Genomic DNA, 18,390 nt, shown 5'->3' with positions numbered 1-18,390 from the left:
TTAGCAGGTTTAAGACCTGTGGACTTCAACTCCCAGAATTGCCCAGCCAGCTTAGCTCTTTGGGGGATGAGGAATAGAAGAAGCTCAAATTCCAGCTGTCGCAAAGATGCTTTTCCAAAAGGCAACTGAACATGGTTTTTTTCCCCTTGAAAACGTTTCACAACTCATCCCAGAAGCTTGTTCAGTTTCTTCTTCTTCAGAACTGAAGAAGCTTCTTGGATGAGAGACGAAACGTTTTCAAGGAAAAACAACAACAACAAGAAAGTTCAGTTGCCTTTTTGGAAAAAGTTCTTTTGGGACAACCATGACCTGGATGATTGAGAATCTCAATAGACGCTCAAATTCAGGCTTTCCTGTGGCCAAATATTCTTCTAAACGTAACACCGAAACCTCTCTTGGGCAACGTGTTCTACTAACTATTCAGTACAAGGACTTAGCATATAAAGCAAGTGCATGTTACTTAAATGCTAGCTAAGGATCAGATTAGGCTGGCGTGGCTGAGCTGAGCGGAGCCGAGTTGCCGGTAGTGTGCAATCTTTTGTTCAGAATTTCTCTGAAAAACGTTGACATCACCTTCCTGCTAAGAAGGGTCAACATTGTGAAATAAAGTTCTTGGGCCAACAATCAGCAGCAGCTGTCATTTCCACTCCTTTTAGTTTGGCACAAACTGGGATTCCTGTACGGTTGGGTGGTTACGGAGAGCCGACGAAATACAGGAATTGTTTGTGGTGTTTTGTTTTTGTTTTTAATCCTCTGAATGTATACAAAAGCACAAGAGTCCTTTCTTTTGGCCAAGAATTCAGAATTGCGTAATACTGCATTGGAGGAAACCCGTTTGTTCAGCAATCACAACAATTTCTATGGTTGTGGTTTTTTTTTTTGTTTGCAGCTTTTGAAGATTTAGAGCAGTGTTTTTTTTTCAAATGTGGCAACTTTAAGATGTCTGGATTTCACCTCCCAGGGGGTTGTGGTCCACACATCTTAAAGTTGCCAAGTATGGGAAATAAACTGATTTAAACTCTTAAGAATGCAAACCAGTGATCCGTGATGGTTTCTCCAACAACCTGTCCTTCGTTTATGTATTTTCTTGCTTGCTTATTTGCTAGCTTTCTCTCCTGTTTTTCATTCACTGTGTCCAGGTAGGTTACATATTATTCTGTGGAATTTTCCCCACAGCAACTTTCCGGGAAGATCAGTTGGACTGAGGTGGGTAGGTGCGGATTGGTCTAAAGCAGGGGTCTTCAAACGTGGCCCTTTTATGACTTGTGGACTTCAACTCCCAGAATTCCTCAGCCAGGCACGCGTGCCTGGCTGAGGAATTCTGGGAGTTGAAGCCCACAAGTCATAAAAGGGCCACGTTTGAAGACCCCTGTCTTAAATCTAACAAACAAAATGGAGGCTGGCTGAGGAATTCTGGGAGTTGAAGTCCACAAGTCATAAAAGGGCCAAGTTTGAAGACCCCTGTCTTAAATCTAACAAACAAAATGGAGGCTGGCTGAGGAATTCTGGGAGTTGAAGTCCACAAGTCATAAAAGGGCCACGTATGAAGACCCCTGTCTTAAATCTAACAAAGAAAATGGAGGCTGGCTGAGGAATTCTGGGAGTTGAAGTCCACAAGTCATAAAAGGGCCACGTTTGAAGACCCCTGGTCTAAAGTCACCCAACAGGTTTCCACAGTTAAAGACAGACTTGGGCCTGAGTCCCACAGGGATCCCCATGCCAAGATTCTGTAATACCGAGCTGGATGGACCTCAAGATAAATAGCCTTTAATGCTTTCCTTCTTTTTTTTAAAAAAAAAGCTTGCACTGTTTATTTACTGATTTATTACATTTCGTTTCTTTGGCTACTTTGGCAATAGCTCCGGTGGCATATGAGGATTAACAGCACCAGAAAAAAAAAACCCAACAGTCCAAATAATTAATGTCCAAGCGTGCCTGGCTGAGGAATTCTGGGAGTTGAAGTCCACAAGTCATAAAAGGGCCACGTTTGAAGACCCCTGCCCTAGCTAGCTATGCATACTGTTGGGTCATAGTAAAATAGTTGAGTTGCTTCTTGAATCCAATCTAATGCTTCTGATTTGGATGTGGTGAGGCTTGGTCATGTCACAATATTTGTGGTGCCAGTATCGGATCCAGGTAATAAGTCTCATGTTAAAGTGTCGTAATAAGCCAAGTCTGTTCATGGTGTCATCTTTCTTTTCGTTTGATCTCAGCCGGGGCTGTTGCTTCACACGTTAACGATCTGATTTATCAAGGGTGTTGGCAGTTCTTGATTTTGGTTTTATCAAGGAATGTGGTGGCCTAAATACAAGAAGTCCCTGGTTAACGACCAGTCTTTAACGACTGTTTGAAGTTACGACAGTCTTCAAAAAATGCTACTCGCAACTCATCCTCGGAGTTACCACTGCCGCACCTCCCCACAGTCACGTGATCACATTTGGGGTTCTTGGCAACCGCTTGCGTTTGTGACTGGTTGCCGTGTCCTGTGGTTCTGTGATTTGGATTGGTGACTTTTCTGTCCTTTTGCGACCACTGGAAATGCTGGATTTGCTTAATGACCGCTGGTTCACTTAGTGGCCACGGGGCTTAACAACCATTGTAAAACCGATTGTGAAATCAAGTCAGATTACCTGGGGACCTTCTTAAGGATTGTAATGAGTTATGTCCAAAATTCTGGGCTCAGTTGTGGCTATAAGTTAAGGGCTACCTGTACCCTAACCCTCGACTTACGACCAATAATGATGATGATGATGATGATGATGATGGTGATGCCTGGAGACAGCAGAATAGACGAGAAAGAACTGGAGAAGATAACAAAATACAAAGACTTACAAATAGAAATAGAAAGACTGTGGCAAAGGCAAGCAAGGGTAGTACCAATAATAATAGGCGCCTTGGGTGCAATCCCAAAACAACTGGAGCACCACTTGGACACCATTGGCATTGATAAATTCGCCATTAGTCAATTGCAAAAGGCGGCCTTACTAGGAACTGCTTCCATCCTGCGATGATATCTGTAATGCCATCAAACATCCACATCTGCCTATCCCAGGTCCTTGGGAAGGACTCGATAGGTAGACAAAAATGCCAAATCCAGTCTGAACATCTGGCTGACTGTGCGATGATCGATAATCATCATCATCATCATCATCATCATCATCATCATCATCATCATCCATCCTGCAACGATATCTGTAATAACATCAAACATCCACATCTACCTATCCCAGGTCCTTGGTAAGACAAAATGCCAAATCCAGTCTGAACATCTGGCTGACTGTGCAATGATCCACAATAATAATAATGGACTAGATGACCTACAAGGTCCCTTCCAACTCTGTTATTCCGATTCTGATTCTTGCAGAGTTGGCTCTCCAGGTCTGTGCAAAAATATCACCAAGAGGAACCATTCCTTTGCAATGGCTCTTGGGATAGTAGCCCCTCCCTAGAGAAAGTGGGTGAGGGTTCAATATTTCCCAAATAGTTGGGAAATTGGTGGGATCGTGGGCAGGGGTTGTAGGTTGCTCATGATCACATCCAGAACCACCAATAAGGAAATTTGACAGAGTTAAAGGTATTAGGGGAACATAAAGGTAATAGGTGCAACGTGTCAAGTCAAGCCTGTTCATCTGAGCTGTCGAACACCCTGGGAAATAGGTGTGCAGTTGTCCTGATGAATAATACAGTCTTTACTCTAGAACAGGGGTCTCCAACCCCCGGTCTGTGGACCGGTACTGGGCCACGGCATGCCAGCAACCGGTCTGCACAAACCAGCAAAGCCCCATCCGCGGGATGCAGGCAGCACACAAAACCACGCTCACTCCCATCCGTGGAAAAACCTCTTCCACGGAACCGGTCCCTGGTGCCCAAAAGGTTGGGAACCTCTGCTCTAGAAGCATACAATGTTGAATACAACAGACCCGACATCGGATCTAAGTTGATTACATAGTCAGGGAGAATTACTCTGAACTGTGTGCACGCCAGTCTATATTTATAAGTCTGTTCCTTCTTTTTTCTTTTTTTGCAGCTACCTTTTGAAATGGAAGTTTATTACATTCAACATATCATGCTCTATGTTGTCCCCATCTACCTGCTATGGAAAGGAGGTAGGTCTCTCTGTTAATGATATCCTGTCTTCCTAGCTAATCAGGACCTCCGTTGCTGTGTTCTAGAGAAAAATGGGAGAGCCGTCAGCCACTGAGTGTTAATTTTGCTCCTCAGTTCTTACTAAGGCTGCTACATTTCCAGTTCAGCAGTCCGGCAAAACTTCAGCAAAGCTTTTCGCCGTTTAAAAACATAGAACATGGAATCATAAGGCGGGAAGGGACCTTCAAGGTCTTCTAGTCCAGCCCCCTGCTCAAGGCAGGAACCTCATACCATTCAGACAAACGGCTGTCCAATTTCTTCTTAAAAACCTCCAGTGAGGGAGCACCCACAACGTCTGGAAGCAAATCATTCCACCGATTAATTGTTTTCTCACTGTCACGAAATTTCTCCTTACTTCTAGGTTGAATGTCCTTTTAAACAAGCTTCTACCCATTACTTCATGTCTGCCCCCTCTGGGCAAAGGGAAATTCATCAACAAATGAATTCCTCACCCTCTCCCAAGAAATGGTAGATGTGTGTGAATGGGCTCCACTGACTTTGCATAATGAACCTCTTCATTTGTTGTCCAACCACTTTTTGGGCAGGATGGGTGGGGAACCTTGGCTCTTTTATGACTCGTGGACTTCAACTCCCAGAATTTCTGAGCCAGCATGGTGGAACTATGGCCCCTTTATGGACTTTAATTCCCAGAATTCCTCAGCCAGCATGGGGGAACTATGGCCCCTTCATGACTCGTGGACTTCAACTCTCAGAATTCCTGAGCCAGCGTGGCTCAGCTGGGAAACCTCTCCCTTTCCCCTCAGCATGGCTGGCTCAGGAATTCTGGGAGTTGAAGTCCACGAGTCATAAAAGAGCCAACGTTCCCCACCTCTGGCCTAGGCCGCTTTATGACTGGTGGACTTCAACTCCCAGAATTCCTGAGCCAGCATGGGGGAACTATGGCCCCTTCATGACTCGTGGACTTCAACTCCCAGAATTCCTGAGCCAGCCATGCTGAGGGGAAAGGGAGAGGTTTCCAAGCTGAGCCAGGCTGGCTCAGGAATTCTGGGAGTTGAAGTCCACCAGTCATAAAAGAGCCAAGGTTCCCCATCTCTGGGCCTGGAGAACAGGAGAGCTTTCAAACCTGTTTAAGGAGACTGGCCATCTCCTTTGGGTTTCTGCAACTCTCTGCTGCCCTCTACTGGTGGCCTGCAAACCCTGAACTTCACCTTCCATTAATGTTTCTCAAAGGTGGGATAAAGATGTTGTTAAATAGGAAGAACAAATGAATGAAAGCCTAGTTGCCCCCACTAACATTGCCTTGATGACCTTCTCTGGGGAACATGTTGTTGTGACTTCCCTAGGATTAGCATAGGTAGCCATATAATATATGTCCAAATCACCTGAGGGCAGGACAAGAAGCAACGGATGGAAACTAATCGAGGAGAGAAGCAACCCGGAACTAAGGAGAAATTTTCTGACAGTGAGAAGAATTAATTAGTGGAACGGCTTGCCTTCAGAAGTTGTAGGTGCTCCATCACTGGAGGTTTTTAAGAGACTAGACAGCCATTTGTCTGGAATGGTAGAGGGTCTCCAGCTTGAGCTAGGAGCAAGGGTTGGACTAGAAGACCTCCAAGGTCCCTTCCAATGCTATGATTCTATGATCTATCTACGGGAAGGCTCTCAACAGTGGAGTGATTCATAGTTCCCATAACTACTGTGAGTAATATAAGTCCTTAGCCATGTATGTTTTCTAAACAAACAAACAAATAAACAGACAGACAGATCTTGCTGGCAAGATCCAAGAACTCAGATTCCAGATCTCCTCCACCTCCCATGGATTCCTTTGAGATCTCTTGAGTGTCTGATGTGGTAGGATGTTCTTTGGAAATGGCGGTTTCCCCCCCCCCAATATTTTAAAAGCTTGAAATTTGCTATTAAAAATCTCAGCAAAGCTTAAATACAAGCCATCGTTTACCAATCACATGTAACCAATGATGGGATTCAGCCAATTCGCACCACTTCGGCAGAACCGGTAGCTAATTTTTTGTTGCCCAGGCCCAGAATGGACTTCCGGAAGCGGCATCCACACTGAGAACCGGTTGTTCCCCTATTTGAATCCCACCACTGCATGTAACCCAATTCAGATTTCTTTAGCTTAAGAAGGACATGTTTTTCAAGTAGTATATTATTTGTAAATACATTGTAAATACGTTGTAAATACATGCCGGTTGCAAAGCGCCCAAATTTGGGTCAGATGACCCCAAGGATGTTGCAGTGGTCGTAAGTGCAAGAATGGGTCATGTCACATTTTTCAACCTGGTTGCAATTTTGAGTAGTCGTTAAACAAACGGTTATAAGTCGAGGACTGTCTCTAATGATTCACGAGGTGCTCTGGAGAAGTTGAGTTAGGTTAGGAAGGAAAAAAAATGTGATTTCAGTTCTTCCCAACTGTCTCTGCTCCCGGCACTCTTCCTTTTTGCCCATTTCCCAGATGAGTAGTTACTGGTCAACATTCAGTGATTTTCCACTCTTTGCAGAGAAGGAATTTCTGACGGGAGAGACATCAAAGAGGGAAGAGAAAGCATTCCTCAGCTGAAATTCAAAAGCTCAGAATTAAATTGGAATTGGAAAAATAAACATGTAGATTTCTTTTCCAGCTGGCCAGGTTGCCAGGAATTTGCCTGGCTTTTTCCCTTGGCTTGTTAACTGTTTCTAGTTTAACTGTTTCTAGTTCGATGCATCAAATTGTCATTAGTTAGGAGTGCAAGAACTCTCCACAAATTGCCCTGGATTTAGCGCCACAACTGAGTTCCAAATTTCCGTCACTAAGCAACACAGTTAAGTGAGTTGTGTGCCCACTTTATGACCTTTCTGCCACAGTTAAGCGAATCGCTGCAGTTGTTAAGTGAACCGTGAGGTTGTTAAGCGAATCGGGCTTCCCCCGTTGACTTATGCTTGTCGGAAGCCAGCTGGGATGGGAAGCTGACAAAGTGCGATCTCAGGATCTCGGGATGCCGCAACCGTCGTAAGTATGTGCCAGTTGCCAAGCGCCCAGATTTTAGGTCACATGACCCGGGGGATGCTGCCACAGTTGTAAGCATGAAAGCGTGAAAGTCGCTTTTTTTTCAGTGCCGCTGCAAGCTTTGAACGGTCACTAAACAAATAGTTGTTAAGTTGGCGACTACTTGTAAAGGAAAATATCACATAGGCCCAAATAATGGGGGAGGATTACACAGATTCTGAGACAGGGGCCTTCAAACTTGGCAACTTTAAGACTTGTGGACTTCAACTCCCAGAATTCCTCAGCCAGCCAACATGGCTGTCTGAGGAATTCTGGGAGTTGAAGTCCACAAGTCTTAAAGTTGCCAAGTTTGAAGACCCCCATCTCACAGACATTCCTCCTAATTCATATGAGCACAGACAGTCCTTGACTTACAACAGTTCATTTAGTGACCATTCGAAGTTACAACGGCACTGCAAAAAGTGACTTATGACCGATTTTCACACTTACGACCATTGCAGCTTACCTGTGGTCAGGTGATCCAAATCTGGACGCTTGGCAACTGGCATGCACTTACGACGGTTGCAGTGTCCCGGGGTGTGTGTGTCACGTGATCCCCTTTTGCGACCTTCTGACAAGCAAAGAAATCCGGATTCACTTAACAACGGGGTTACAAACTGAACAACTGCAGTGATTTCACGTAACAACTTGGACAAGAAAAGTCGTAGACTGGGGGCAACACTCCCTTTACAGCTGTCTCACTTAGCGACCTAAATTACGGACGTAAGCTCAGGACTTTGAGCGGTCACAAAAGGAATGGTTGTGAGTCAAGGCCTAACTGTAGGTCGGCGGAATGAGGCCGTTAATTAATTGAACAATTAATTAATTAACGTTCGTGCCTGTTCTGGCATTGACTTCTGTGGCTCTGGTCTGCTGAAATAGGGATGAGTGCACAAACTTTTTCAAGCCAGGAGCCAGCCAGTATCTTGAAATGTTTGCAATTCTCTTCCTTGACTTTCAGTCTGGTCTGCAACATAGGCATTTCTGACAGCTTATGTTTTGCATGGCAATAATCTCGGATATTCAGGGTGAAAATTGCTACTTCGTTAAAGAAAGAATGGGTGCCCACCTTGAAGTAGCCCCAAACCATTTTCTCTTTTTCTCTCCTTCTAACAGGTGTTTACACTCCTGAGCCATCGTGGAATTTCTGGTGGGCTTTGCTCTCCACTGGGTTGATGTTTGTCTACCACTACAGTTTTTTACAGATTTTGGGACTCGTAAGTCTATTTACTTAAATGGATTGTATCTCTTTCTCTCTCTCTCTCTCTGGGTGGTCTATGGGTGGGTTTAGTAAAAAATATGCCCATGGAGCAGGTAAGTAAAGAAAGAAAGAAAAAAAAACCCAGAATATATAGTTTGGAGAAAAGAGAAAAGAATTCTTGTTTTAAATGATTTACCATCTAGCCAAGTAGATTAAACAAGAGGAAACTGCAGTGTGTTTTCAAAAAAAAAGTTTCAAAATTACATCTGTTTGAGGGTGATGTTTTGGTGTAAAGTGGGGTGCCGGAGGAGACAGAGAAGATCTGACATATTTCAGGTTCATAGACACTCTGGATAGTGAGAAGGGTGACGTATGGATTTAATAGATAAATAAAATATTGAAGGACTGGAGGCATTGAGAAAAGTAGGCTAATTGTCGTAAGACAGTGCAAGGACCATTTTTTTTCCTCTAAAAGCTAATCTTTCTCCTGTTCTTCTAGATCACTGAAGTGAACTTGAACAACATGCTGTGCCCGGCTATTTCTGATCCATTTTATGGCCCCTGGTATAGAATCTGGGCATCGGGACACCAGTCCATCATGACTATGCTTCATGGAAAACTCATAATCCTCCTTTTCTATAACGCTGTCCCATTCTTTAAGCTCGGTGTGGATGTACTACGATCCCCAGCTAAGAAAATATCCTGAGGCACCATCCTGGTTCTTGTTTCTTTGTTGAAGGATCTAGGAGAACCAGTGATCGTATTTGGGGTCGGAGATGAACCCCGCCTATATTGTTTTCAGTTTCTTTCTTCTATTACGACTCGAAGTTTATCTTCCCGCTCTTCTGCTGGGTCTTGATTACCTGTAGCTGGCAAGGATGGCGAAACACGTGGGCTTATTTACACAAAAAAAGCCACAGGTAGACTTAGAGTACAACTTCTGATCTTGCCACCTTGGACCTTTGGAGTTTGAGATGTCCATCATATCATGGACTATGGCTGATGATGGAAAGCACTATTCCACGTTCTCATGACTTCAGTGAGTTTTTTCTCCTGTGCGGCAGCTTTTACCTTCAGCACACAACCTCTTTTTATCTCGTGTAGACTTTGGGTGTGAATAGTATTCGGTGCTTCCTCTCTATTAGTGCAAATGCGAAGGTTGTTGCGTTGTTGAAGTTGGTTAAACATATGGGGAACAATTACAATTTACTTGCTAAACACTGCCTTCTTGAAGCTCCTGAAAGTTTAAGCTGAAGCCTCCTCAGATGCCACCATACCTGCTGGCACCTCCCAGGTTCTTCTTCTAAATTAATTGCTGAAAAACATCTTAATTGCTGGATTAAGATTTGGAGATTAGGAGATGGCATTGACCAAGAAAATCTGCCAATTTGGAGTTGGACTCTATGTCATCGTTAAGTATACTTACGTAAATGTATTGCATATTGTACATACATGTATTCGATGTTATGTCCACATATATATATATATATCAGCTTCCCCCTTCTAGGACACTCCAGAAGAAAACATAACTTTTCTTCATCTATGAGTCACCATCTAGCAAGACTGTGCTAGATGAGGACCCTGCAGACCAATGTGTTTGGAGATCCTTGGGGGAAAAACAACATATATTCAGGAATATTAAATGAAACTAGCCAGGTTTGACTAAAGTAGCCAAGCTGCAAAAGTTATCCTTCATGGATATTGAAGAATAATTGTCTTTTCAGCATTGGAGTAAATTGGAGAAAGGTAGAAGTAGGATCTTCAGCTTTTGGAGTTGTTGCCGTGATAGTTGTTCTGAATTATGTCCCGGTTACTCTTTTGTCCCAACCCACCAGGGTCTCCAGCTGTATTGCCTTACAAGTCCCATGTCGGGCAGCCTTTGATACCTCAAGCAGAGAAAATTTGCCTTAAGGGTCAACCTTATCTGCCCTTTCCACCTGAATGTGGGAAGTTATGGGGTGGGGTTGGGTATTCAGCATGAAGAACTTCAAAAGGTAGTTTTGAATATTTCATTCCAGTTGACCAAAACTTGAATCTCACTGCAATTTGGCATGATCAGAGAAGTTACCTTCTGCTTGGGGACTTTATAGATCTTGGGTTTTTTTTTGTTTTTTGTTTTGTATTCGTAGCTGGTGAGACATTTTGTAAACGTTCAACTGTGAATATGCTTTAGCTGTCACATTGCTATCCTTCTATGCTGCCCAGTGGGACATATTTCATCCCTGTGTTTCTTGGGCCAAATTCCATATGGTCAAAACCCAGCGGGGCCCTGGGGAGCTAGGTGTCTTTTTCTGCTCTGCTGAACTTTGATGTTTACTCTTCAACATGGCATATTTTAACAGTTAGACGTACCTGCAGTGAAATTTCTAGATGAATAGCATAGCCACAGTGTATTTGTGTGTGTTTGTGTGTGTGTGTGTATGCCTGTGGGTGACAGTTGTTCAGGATCCCTTCCACAATAGGATCATAACACTTACAAGGAGATACGCACGACTGTTTTAAATAGTGAATATTGAGTTTTATTTTTTATTTTTTTTTTAAAGCCAAGAATTTAGCTAGGGCGGGTTTCTTATTTGGCTCTGTCAGTGACAGTGATCTTCGTATTTCTACATGATCTCAGTGATCAGTCTGGATCTATCCTTTGATTCTGTGCCATATTTATCATCCATACCATGGCCTTAGTTTGTTTGTTTTTTTGGTAGGCCATGTAACCAGTTATCTGGGTGCCTCTTGATCACAGGAGAGACTTTTGAGTTTGCTTTCAGAACTACTTGCTGCTGGTAAAACAGGTGCCACTTGTTTTCTTTCCAGATCATAAAATAGCTGAGACGTTTGAAAAACATTCCGTGTCCTCTCTTCTAGTCCAGGTTATTTGATGAAACAGCTGCCTTGCTAGCACAACAGATTTGGAAATTTTCTTTTTAAACCACTTCTCTCTAGCCGCTGTTGAAGAGTTTTCTCTTACGTGCATTCTGGATGAATAGGCCAGGGACTTGAAAAGCTCTTTTGATAGGGAGCATTCTTCTTTCCTTCTGCAATTTGGCAGAGCTGTGGAGGCCGTTGAACCAAGTTGCAACTTCTGTGAACTAGAATTTGAGTTGTGGGCTGAAGCAACCAAATCATGGAGATAAGGGGCTGCTGATGCTAGATCTGTCCAGAGGTTGCTAATCTCGTTGGATAAAAAGAGCACCTTCAGCAGGAAAGATAATATTGTTTGTTCTAGAGCTGGGATTTTTTCTTGTTCTTTCCCCCCCCTAAATTTAAACTGACGAGCTTTATTGGGGGGAAATGCAGTAGTAGGACGTTCTGAACTTTTAAGATAAATTCAGGGTCCTTTGTGGAACCCCAGGCAGCCGTGTTCTTTATAAACCACTAACAGTGCAAGAAAGAACGTGCCACATATTTCCTTCTTGAAATGGAAGTATGCGAGGATTTTCCATGCAGGGGCAACAAATGCAGTTAGAAGGACACATGTTTTAATTTATAGATCGGTTGGGGGAAAGAAGGAAATAATAGCATAAATCGGTTAACCCGAAGTGACAAGGATTTGCAGGTTGCGTCCCTCTCGGCCTTCTTCAAAATGAAAACCCTTTGTGGCTACTCTGTTCTCCGATACCTAGCAGCTTTCGTTGGCCAAATTCTTTGAATGAAGGGTTGGCTCGGAGCATCCTGGAAAGAGGCTTGAAAAAAGCCGCCAGCAGATTGTCATGGAGGCCAAAGACACAGCCTTGGAATGCTTTGGTCGTCTCCCTTAGCATCCCCATTCCCATCGCTTTCTCTTTTCATAAAGTCTTGGAAGAATCGTAAGTTGTTTCTATCTACCGGGTATGGAATTGTTTCTTTTTAACATCTCGTGTGATCGTTGAGGCCAAGGTTGCCCATGGTCTCCATTGATGGCTGTAGAACTTCTTGGAACTCTAGTTAGGCGTTGTCTTTTGGGGGCCACCACAAACCAGGGCGATAGGCATGTGTGCACTTTTTAAACGTCGAGTACCTCAGTGAAGCTGCCCCTTTTTGTGGCCTGCGTCAGGGTTTTGATAACTTTCTCATCATGGAAATTGAGTGTGCTTCGGAAAAGATAATAATAAATAAAACCTCAGAAACGAGCTCTTCTCTCATAGCCAAAAGACACCAACACTCAATGTACGTCAGATTAATGCTGGTTTTATCTACACCCGAGATTGTGCAATGGGATGAGATATACCGCTGTTAAACTTCTCATGATGCAAGTGTATTTTTTTAAAAAGATTTGTTTTTCAAAGCAGGACCTCGTCAAAGGACTTTTTGTGGGTCCTCAAGGCTGGAAGTTTCTCAAATTGCTGTAATTTTAGTTAAACGTGTGGTTCTTACAAACACCCAAGATGTTTGCAAATCTGGAAAACTGGAAGTTTACTGACGTTGCTGGAGCTATCTGAAATGGTCCTTTTCTTCTAGTGTCTTAGTTCAGTTGGCAGCTTGGCAAAAAAAACAAAAAATAACCTTGTTCTTCGTGGCCATACGATCTTTTCTTATTTTCCTAGTCAAATAGCCTTCAAATGTTAAAAAAAGAGTTTTTAGCTCATTCTGCCTATCAAGGGATAGTTAAAGTACAGTTATTTCCACTTTTGGGGAATTAAAAATAGAATCGCCCACCAAGATCATTTTATTAAGATATTTTTTAAAAACAAAAAAAAATACTGGTTTTGTTTTTTAAATGTAAAAGTCATTTTCCAACAAAAATTGTGTATTTGGGTTTATGGCTATGTAGAGTTTGTCTCAAATGTTTTTTTTTTCTATCTCAAAATAAAATGTTTGTGAAAAAAAACCTGCTTATGTTTTGTTTCAGGGAGATAAAATATTTTATACCTAATGGTTGTTAACTTGGTATTTAATCCCTTGGCGCTAACTTCTTCACGGCGGATGGCTGGGCAGGTTTGACTTTCCTGCCAGCTTCAGTAGAGGATCTCCTGCTGTGAGCAGCGGGCTGGACTAGAAGACCTCCAAGGTCCCTTCCAATCTTAATATTCTCTATGTATTCCAAAGAACGTAACCTTTTAGAAAGACGTCTACTGTTATTTCTTAAATTCAACAACCTCCTTCAGAATGCACAACTAGTTTCCTTTTCATTCTGCCCACTTTTATGTAGATAACGTCTCCTCTGATCCAAGTCACTAAGTGAACTATTATAAGTCAAGGACTACCTGTAAACTTTTCTAAAGTTTATTTCAAATCTCTCTAGCTTCTAAGGGGTGGTGGTGGTGGGGCTTTCCTAGATCCTGCCATCCCTTCTGGTTGAACTCAACCGGATCTAAAACTTAAGGAAAAGGCATCAAAGTGCAAGGAGACCATTAATACAAGCAGCTGCGATTTTTCCTCATTTTATTGGGTAAATGATTTAAAAGGTAATAACAATAGTGTTAAAACTACTACAATATCTTTCCACAGCCATATCTCACAGACCCACAAATTACCTTCTAAAGTAGTTTATTTTTTTTGCTTTTTCCTCATTTTTACCTTTAAGCCATACTTATAAAAATGCCCGGTTTTTTTTTAAATCAACAGTTTCTTCACACTAATAGCAAATTAAACATGGAAATAAGAAGAATCTAGTCTTAATGGAAGGAGGTTTGTGGTAATCTGTGATCATATTGTAATCAATAGTCAAAGGAAAAGAGGGGGGAGGGGCTTCTGAGCTACGCCAGGTAGATCGTCTGCCCACCTATGTCATTTTTTTTTCCATTGAAGATAACTAGTTATGCTGGTGAACAATTAATTCTTGTAACATATAAAACACTAAAATAACTTAGAAACTAGATCCAAATCTTTTGGAAAGAATCAGCTTTGATATACAAAAACAGTCATAAAGTTGTTACAAAAGGTTTTTTTTTTTTTCTCTTTTTAACTCAGTGCATTTATGTACCAGTGTGTGGCCACCGGCTTCAGAGCAGAAGGAAGTATCTTTCCTTCTGAAACAGTAATAATAAAAAAAGAAACAAGGAAAAAAAAACACATATCTTTGTATATAAAGAATCATTGCTGGTCTTAAGAAGTGTAACCAGAAACCCTTAGAATCTGAGAGGCACATGTCGGGTTTCTATATTATTTTATTTAAACATAAAAGTCACCAGTTTTTTTAATTTCATCGGAGGAGCCTCGGCGGATCCTCAAACTTAATTTTAACATCACTTAGCAAAAAATCAGTTAGAAACTGTACAAAAATAAAAAAGTTAACCCATTTGCATCCTGCAGAGACTTTGAAGGATCGGAAGGCAGACATTTTAAGAAGCAGCATTGAGGCTTGGCTGGAGGTGTCTTTGGTTCAGTCCAACACACAAAATGTCGGCTACTCCAGACAGTTTCAAGAACCCAGACAAGTTGAAGATACGTCAAGAGGTTGAGATCATTAACGTGAAATGGGGGTGGGGGGGTGGGCCCGGTGCCCCCCGGCTGACGGCACATCAGCACGGGGTGCTTCCTTCCTCGCGGGGTCCATGCCCAACCCCAGAGCGAAGATGGCGTGACAGCAACGCACATCGCAGCACCCGCGTCTTTCCTGGATGGAACGGTTGGCCCCCCACCAATCTCCTCTCTCTTAGCTTCAGCCGGACGTTCGTTCCCAAACTGTCCTTCACCACACGGGTGTAAGAAAGAAAAAAACGTTTAAAGCTAAAACTAAACCGCCTTTTTGATTTTGTTTTTGGAATGAAATAAGGCAAGAAAAACGCAACCGCTTTCCTAAACGACACTGATCTATGGCTCAGTGACCCCCCCCAAGAAACTCAGGAGAGGTTGGAAACGGACGCGGCGTTGAAGATTGAGGAGAAATCGCAAAAGCCACTTTGGGTCTGGGCCAGGGGTAGGCCACCTTGGCCCTTTTATGACTCGTGGACTTCAACTCCCAGAATTCCTGAGCCAGCCATGCTGAGGGGAAAGGGAGAGGTTTCCAAGCTGAGCCATGCTGGCCCAGGAATTCTGGGAGTTGAAGTCCGGAAGTCATCAAGGGGGCCATAGTTTCCCTATGCTGGCTCAGGAATTCTGGGAGTTGAATCCCACGAGTCATCAAAGAGCCAAGGTTGCCTACCCCTGGTCTGGGCAAACGCCTAAGGTGGGGTAGCACGGTTGGGGCGATTGAGTAAGGCAGGGGTGTCCGACCTTGGCAACTTGACGACTTGTGGAATTCAGCTCCCAGGATTCTGAGAGTCCAGAAGTCATAATGTTGCCAAGGTTGAAGACCCCCGCCATAAGGAACGGTAGCCCCTTTGCGCGGCCAGCCCTTTCCCTGACCCAAGAAAGACAACCAGGAGAAAACAAAGCAGGTGCCACTGAAGCCAACGGATCACCACCGATGCGTCCAAGGTTATCGCGGGTGCATCTCGCCAGCCTTGCAAGATTCCAGGAGTAGCTCTCAAAACAAACATATATATATATATATATATATATAGATTTACAACAGGTTCAAAAGAGTCTGGAGGTTTTTTTGGTTTTGTATTTTTTTAAAGCGCACCTTTCCAGTTTGTTCAACCCTTTGAACGACAGCTGTTGTTTTTGATTTAAGTTCCCAAAGCAATAGCTATATGGAGACACCCAAAACGAGAGAAAATAAAAAAAAAATATTGTGCATTATGCTGACAAGATGATCTTTTTTTTTGTTTTTGTTTTGTTTTGTTCCTCCTCCAAGCCACGGTGGGAAGTATTGCTGACCTCTTCCTTCAAACCCTGCAGGATTATTTTATTTAAATCAGTATATCATTATTACACTGGTAAGAAATTCTGTATAACATCTGCATATATTGAGGATTTTTTTTTTCTAAAAAAAATCTGATATGATTCTAGAGTCCGCATGACCAGTCACGTGACCTGCTTAAGATGATTAGCACCTTTAAATACACATATATATTTTTAATATATATATATAATAGATCTTTTTTCTTTTTTTAAAAAAAAACTGTTTAACATTGAGCTCACCCAGAAGCATGAACTGTAATGAGAAAGATGGCTCTGTGTGTTTTTGTGTGTGTGTGTTGGTTTGTTTGTGAGTTGGGTGGCTATGGTAGAATATTCCAAATGCTTGCAGCAGAGAAATTTTTTTGTTTTAACTTGTGCTCAAGTTTTCCCTTTTCAAGGCAAAACAGGGAAAGTTGCAATTCGACAGCAACCGACAATACTTTTCACATAAAAAAACGAACCCCTTTTTTCACCCTCCCGACAGGAAAGACACCCCAAGAACTTCAACTGAAGCTCCGATGGGTTCTCCTTATCTGTTGCCCTTTTTTCTTTCTTTTTTTCAGAATTTTTGCTTATTTGAAAATTAAGGCATCGAAACAGAAAGTTAATATTCGGACGTTAAAATACTGTGGATCGAAGGAAAGACTGTGACGAAACGGCTCTCTGCTCCCTTCCCCAGCTGGGATCATAGTCAATTCTTTCAAAAGTATTTTTCAGGGCCTGGGATACGGCTCTCTCTTGGTTATTGTGGCAGTCTATGTTTATTAAGATTGCATCCCTAAATCAGATGAACTAGGAGAGGACTTCTGCCGAAATGGTGTCTGCCTCCTCCAAGATGGTCTTCTAATTACCAGGATCTCTGAAATAGATCACCGAGATCCATTTCATTGAAGTTTGTACAAGTTCAGGAAGCACCTGAAATGAGAACTCTTGTGAAAGTCCTTCTCAGAATTCAAGGTCTCTGCTATGTCAAACCGGAGACGGCAACAATTCCGATTCTGCTAACTTGGTACAATTTCCTATGACTTCTATCCAAATATATTTCTGGCACTGCATTGCAGCTTCGTATAAAAGGTAACCGGGATTGGATTTTTAATTTAAAATTATTAAGCCTTTAGGATTTTTCTAAAAATAAAAATAAAAAAAAATCGCTGGGCTTTTCTTTTTCTTTTTGACCTTGCAGAGGTTTTAGTGCACCTAGTTTGGCCTTCATTTCCTCAACAAAAGCACCAAAAAGTGTGCCACTATGAATGGCTAATTTGTACAGGGGCAAGCCTTGTAAGGTAGGAGACAAAAATGGGATCCTGCTCTCCAAAGAACATTTTTCACCCGTCTGGAAAGTTTAGAATTTGCAATAGTTACCTCCTCTTGTGCTTCTGCTGCCTTGCCTTCCTTCCCAAAACTTGTGTCCCCTAAGGCACTAATATCAAAATCTGCCGGCTTCCTAACATAGCAGTTTCTTCAAGCTAATCCTCCTGATTAGAACCAGCAAGAATCATCTGAGAAGTTAAAGAGAATCTTGGAGTGAGCCTGACTGGCGCTGTTCGTCAACTTGCTGATGAAGGAAAGAGCTTGGCAGATCACCCCATCCGCCTGAAGTCAGATTTAGGAACTGGAAGTGGGGAAAGACAAGACTATTCATCTGCCAGTTTTTAGCTCCAGTGATTTGAATGGGCAATTTGAAAGGATTCGAACCAGGAACTCAATCTGAGTCTGTGATGAAAGTCTTGGCTATGATTATGTCTCAACCAGGGGTGGTCCAAGCTTGGTGATTTTAAGACTTGTGGACTTCAACTCCCAGAATTCCCCAGCTACTCGTGCTGGCTGGGGAATTCTGGGAGTTGAAGACCACAAGTCTTAAAGTCGCCAAGGTTGGACACGCCTGGTATAAAACAAAAGCACACTTTGTTTCTCATTGTAATTGATTTGGTTTATCACTGATTTGTCTGGGCCAACCAGACCAGGAATCAGAAGTTCGTGTCGTCTCTTAACAATTTTTTATCTGATAGCTCATCCTAGTCAAGGCAATCTTTTATCTTGCTTCTGACCTGGGATCCGATATTTTATGCTTTTAAGAGCAGACTGTTGCATTTCATTTTTCTCTAACCTGACACATTTGCGTTCTTTCCTTCCATCCACAGTTTCACAGAAAAGGGTGATCGATACAATTGAGTGATAAATGGAATAGAACTTTAAAACGTTATTCTTTTTTTTTTTTAAAAAAAAAGAACCTTGGGGTTTTTTTTTATGTTGACATAACAAAAAGAAAAGAAAACCCTAATCAACCCACAGTGACTCATTTTTTTAAAAAAAAAAGAGAGGGGGGGGAGGGAGA

General features: G+C 42.4%; 1 protein-coding gene across 1 annotated transcript in view; it reads left to right on the top strand.

Annotated features, from left to right (window-relative positions):
- TMEM164 (transmembrane protein 164) overlaps positions 1-9,094 on the top strand; it is a 39,147-nt gene extending 30,053 nt beyond the window's left edge. The window contains exons 6-8 of the mRNA XM_015828408.1: positions 4,028-4,106; positions 8,267-8,367; positions 8,851-9,094. Coding sequence (XP_015683894.1) covers positions 4,028-4,106; positions 8,267-8,367; positions 8,851-9,057 — 387 coding nt within the window. The 3' untranslated portion in view covers positions 9,058-9,094. The remainder of the gene's footprint in view (positions 1-4,027; positions 4,107-8,266; positions 8,368-8,850) is intronic.
- The last annotated feature ends 9,296 nt before the right edge of the window (positions 9,095-18,390 follow it).

This window comes from Protobothrops mucrosquamatus, unplaced genomic scaffold, assembly GCF_001527695.2.
Source record: "Protobothrops mucrosquamatus isolate PMUCROS unplaced genomic scaffold, P.Mucros_1.0 scaffold4469, whole genome shotgun sequence".
Lineage (NCBI taxonomy): Eukaryota > Metazoa > Chordata > Lepidosauria > Squamata > Viperidae > Protobothrops > Protobothrops mucrosquamatus.
The sequence above is the reverse complement of the archived record's forward strand: the minus strand, read 5'-3'. Positions and strand labels throughout refer to the sequence as shown.